This window comes from Carlito syrichta, unplaced genomic scaffold, assembly GCF_000164805.1.
Source record: "Carlito syrichta isolate Samal-C Ts95f unplaced genomic scaffold, Tarsius_syrichta-2.0.1 Scaffold316302, whole genome shotgun sequence".
NCBI lineage: Eukaryota > Metazoa > Chordata > Mammalia > Primates > Tarsiidae > Carlito > Carlito syrichta.
In genome coordinates this window covers 383614-387643 of record NW_007260398.1, presented here as the reverse complement: position 1 = coordinate 387643, position 4030 = coordinate 383614, and the positions used below count along the sequence as shown (strand labels likewise).

At 49.7% G+C, this 4030-nt stretch overlaps 1 protein-coding gene across 1 annotated transcript; it reads left to right on the top strand.

The window, feature by feature from the left end:
• The first annotated feature begins 2131 nt into the window (after positions 1-2131).
• Positions 2132-3295, top strand: IVL (involucrin). The gene has a single exon (XM_008074076.1). The coding sequence runs from the start codon at positions 2132-2134 to the stop codon at positions 3293-3295; it is 1164 nt and encodes a 387-aa protein (XP_008072267.1).
• Positions 3296-4030: the final 735 nt, after the last annotated feature.

Genomic DNA, 4030 nt, shown 5'->3' with positions numbered 1-4030 from the left:
GGACAATGTAGTTCTGATCCTTATACCTTCATGTGTTTTAAAATATAATTATAGGAATGTATGTTTTATTATCATAAAAATCAATACCTATTTTATAAGTTGTATATATTCTACCCTGTTTCCTTGTCTAGAGTGAGCCATGTTTTGAAGTTTTTATAAGCATGGCCTTCTTTGGAATATGTGTAACTAAAGGCTTGGGCAGGGGGTCTGGGCAACCCCTGGTACATAGCAGGAGACCCCATAGAATTCTCCCACTCGAATCTATTTGACCTAAAGCAGACTCTCCTATAAAGAGAGAGTTTACTTCCACACTGAATATAGTCATAGATATGTTCTGAGAGAGGATAGGCTTGTGGCTCAAGAGAATGCCCTAGCAGTCCTGTCCTATCATGAGATGTGACTCTTCTCATCTTCACGCCAAATTCCCAGCCTAGACATTCCAGAAAGACACACAACTTTCCACTCCATGTTCTTAGAAGTGAATCCCTCAACCTATAATGAGAAACCTCATTGAAAAGGTGAAGAAATTGAGATTCAGAGCCGAAGTTTGGCTGAGGTCACAAAACAATAGGATTCCTTCCTCTCCTCCCTCATCTCTCCTGTGCCCAAGTCAGGTGAGTATCACAAGAGTAGCTGAGCCCCCAGAACCCTCTGGCTAGGAAGGAGTTATGTGTCCCTGGGAAAACGGGCCCTGAGGGGTTTGCTGCTCAAGATGCCTGTGGTGAGTCAGGAAGGGGCTGGAGGAAGTTGACCAACCAGGGTGGTGAAACCTGTCCATCACCTTCAGTCTGGAAGGAGGCCAGTCTGGGAATAGATAAAAGGATGCCTGGGCCCTGCTCAGCTCAACACTCCACAAAAGCGTCTGCCTCAGTCCTATTGTGAGCCTGGTAAGTGTCAGCTGGCAGAAACAGGGTTGGGATTGGGGACCTCCAACAGCACAGGATGTAGCTAAGGGTGGCCTGCCTGGGTGGGTGTGGGCATTGCTCTGAGACTAGATTCAGCTGGACTGACCACCATTCCTCCGGGGGTTGGGGGTTGAGTTCCTGTCCTGAGGGAAAGATGCTGTGGCATAGACATGCACAGCAGAGGGGAATCGTCCCATACCCCATCTTTCCTTTGGTCCCTATTTTGGGATTTGTGTGTGTGTGTGTGTGTGTGTGTGTGTGAGAGAGAGAGAGAGAGAGAGAGAGAAATAAAGTGGGGGAATAGCAGCTGATATCTTTCCTAAACTCTTGGATTTGGACTGAGTGTGATTTTATCTTCTCTATGGGAGAAGGAGTTCAAGGAAATACTTGTAACCTTTGGCTGTGCTGCACAAAGAAGGGATTGCAGCATGGGAAAAACTTTCCTTTGGAGAAACCCAGGCAGAATAGGGGTAAGAAAATCCAACTGAGAAGTACAAGACTTGAAAGAACAAGCTCGAACTCTCAGAAACCTTCCATTTCTCCCCAGTACCACCTTAGGTACTTAGATTGTAGCTAAACCTCAAAAGGTCAGGAGAGAAAGGAACTCCGGGGTTGAACAGACCAAACTGTTAATTTTACAGATGAGAAATATCAGGTTCAGGGGGACCAAGTGACATGGCCAGAAACATGCAGCATTTCAGGCTCAGGATTGTGATATAGCTCTAGTCCAGGGCTCATGCTGTGACCTCTCAGATCCTCTCTGGCATAGGCTGTTGGTTTTCCAGGACTCAGCATCTTCCAGGAGACCTTCCTTTCCCTAGGTCCTTACCTATTCCTGTAACACAATCCCAGAACTCATCTCTCCTTTTTGGTCAGTGGACAGATGAGGGCAGACATGAGGATTAGAGAAGAGCCAAAGGTTAGCTAGCACCTAGCCACCCTTGCAGGACATCTCTAGAGACAGACCTCCTACTGGCTTTTGTTTGGGAACAAGGAGGCTCCCAGGAGGACCTTTTCCTGTCCCTCTCCACTACCACTCTTCACTCTCCACTGCTTCTGGGGAATGGCAGCCCAGAGTGGGTGGGAGATTGTCCTGCCCAAGGAAAGAAAACATGCTGAGAAAGCAGGTACTGCTGCAGATTTCAGGGGTTCATCTACTTCCTTTACCTTCAGCCAATGCCTCTGACCTCTCTTGTTTTTTAGGTTAACCTACATTAGCTTCTAAGATGTCCCAGCAGGAAACACTGCCAGTGACCCTCCCCCCTGCCCTCAGTCAGGAACTCCTCAAGACGGTTCCTCCTCCGGTCAATACCCAGCAGGATCAAATGAAGCAGCCGACTCCATCGCCTGCCCCATGCCAGAAGGGGCCCTCCGAACTCCCAGTGGAGAAGCACCCAGATCCTGTAAAGCAGGTGCCCGAGCAAGAATGTGAGCCACAGCAGCAGGACCACCAGGAGCCAGAACTGCAGCTGGGAAGGAAGCAGCAGGAGCCACAGGAGCAAGAAGTGCACCCAGGAAAGCAGCAGCAGAAACCACAGGAACAAGAAGTGCATCTGGGAAAGAAACAGGAGCCACAGGGACAGGAAGTGCACCTGGGAAAGCAGCAACAAAAAACACAGGAACAGGAAGTGCATCTAGGAAAGCAGCAGCAGGAGTTGCAGGAGCAGGAAGTGCACCTGGAAAAGCAACTGCAGGAGCAGGAAGTGCACCTGGAAAAGCAACTGCAGGAGCAGGAAGTGCACCTGGAAAAGCAACTGCAGGAGCCGCCAGAGCAGGAATTGAACTTGGGAAAGCAGCAGCAGGAACCTCAGGAGCAGGAAGCGTACCTGGGAAAGCAGCAGCAGGAGCTGCCGGAACCTCAGGACCCAGAATTGCACCTGGGAAAACAGCAGCAAGAGCCTCAGGAGCAGGAAGTGCACCTGGAAAAGCAACAAGAGGCTCAGGAGCAGGAGTTGCACCTGGGAAAGCAACAGCAGGAGTCTCAGGAGCAGGAACTGCACCTGAGAAAGCTTCAGCAGGTGCCTCAGGAGCCTCAGGACCAGGAATTGCACCTGGGAAAGCAACAGCTGGAGCTGCAGGAGCAGGAAGTACACGTGGGAAAGCAATTGCAGGAGCCTCAGGAGCAGGAACTGCACCTGGGAAGGGAGCAGCAGGAGCTGCAGGAGGAGGAAGTGCACCTGGGAATGAAGGAAGAGCAAATGTTGAAGCACTTGGAGCAGCAGGAGGGGCAGCTGGAGCAGCAGGAGGGGCAGCTGAAGCAGCCTGTATGTATCCCAACACCTGGTCAGATCCAAGACATCCAGCCAGCCCAGCCCCCAAAGGGAGAAGTCTTGCTCCCCACAGAGAAGCAGCAGAAGCAGGAGGTACAATGGCCACTCAAACAAGAATAATTACCTCTAGTGTCCAGAGGCCCTCAGATTATCCTGTACAAGGAAAGAGAAAGCCACCAGCTTCACTTACCTCAGGTCCCTGGGTGACCTAACTCATCTGTGAACCTGACTCTGTCCCTCTGCGTGTCCCTTTCATGGGGCAGAGGCTAGGGGAGGAAGTTATTGCCCAGTGCCACCCCCAATGAGCCCAAGCCCAACCTCAGGCGAGCAGAGCCTCTGCTTGAGAATCTGTTAGTACTATAGTAATGCTGACTTCACCCACGGTGTTGGGACTGAATCTGTGAGTGTGTACAATGATGCATAATAAATCCTGGAACTGTTGAGATCCTGCATTCTCTCTGGCTTTTTCTCCCTTGTCTCTCATAACATAAAAACCTGTGTGTGGGTCAATGGTTGCAGTTGTTTCTCTTGGTTTACTCTCAAGGAAAACAGACATCTTGACCTTCTTTAATTTTGCTCCCCACACCACTTAATATATTCAACAGATTCTAAAAAAGAAACAAAACCCAAACCAAATAAGAACAACTTCACTTATGTACCTGAAAGCAACACTTGCCAGTCATGAAGAAGGATAAACTGTTCTGGTTGAGAGGAAGAGGGTCTATCCACCTCAGTCCAACACTATCTCATACTACCCACACATGTCCAATCCAGCCTATGGCCGAGATCTGCCCTACTTTTCTCCTCTTGACTCAGCTCCTCTTAAGAGGGAGGGGACTGGGAAGATACTGGGAA

What these genes read in the sequence shown, in the direction of transcription:
- IVL (XM_008074076.1), top strand. Translation starts at nt 2,132, where the DNA reads ATGTCCCAGCAGGAAACACTGCCAGTGACCCTCCCCCCTGCCCTCAGT.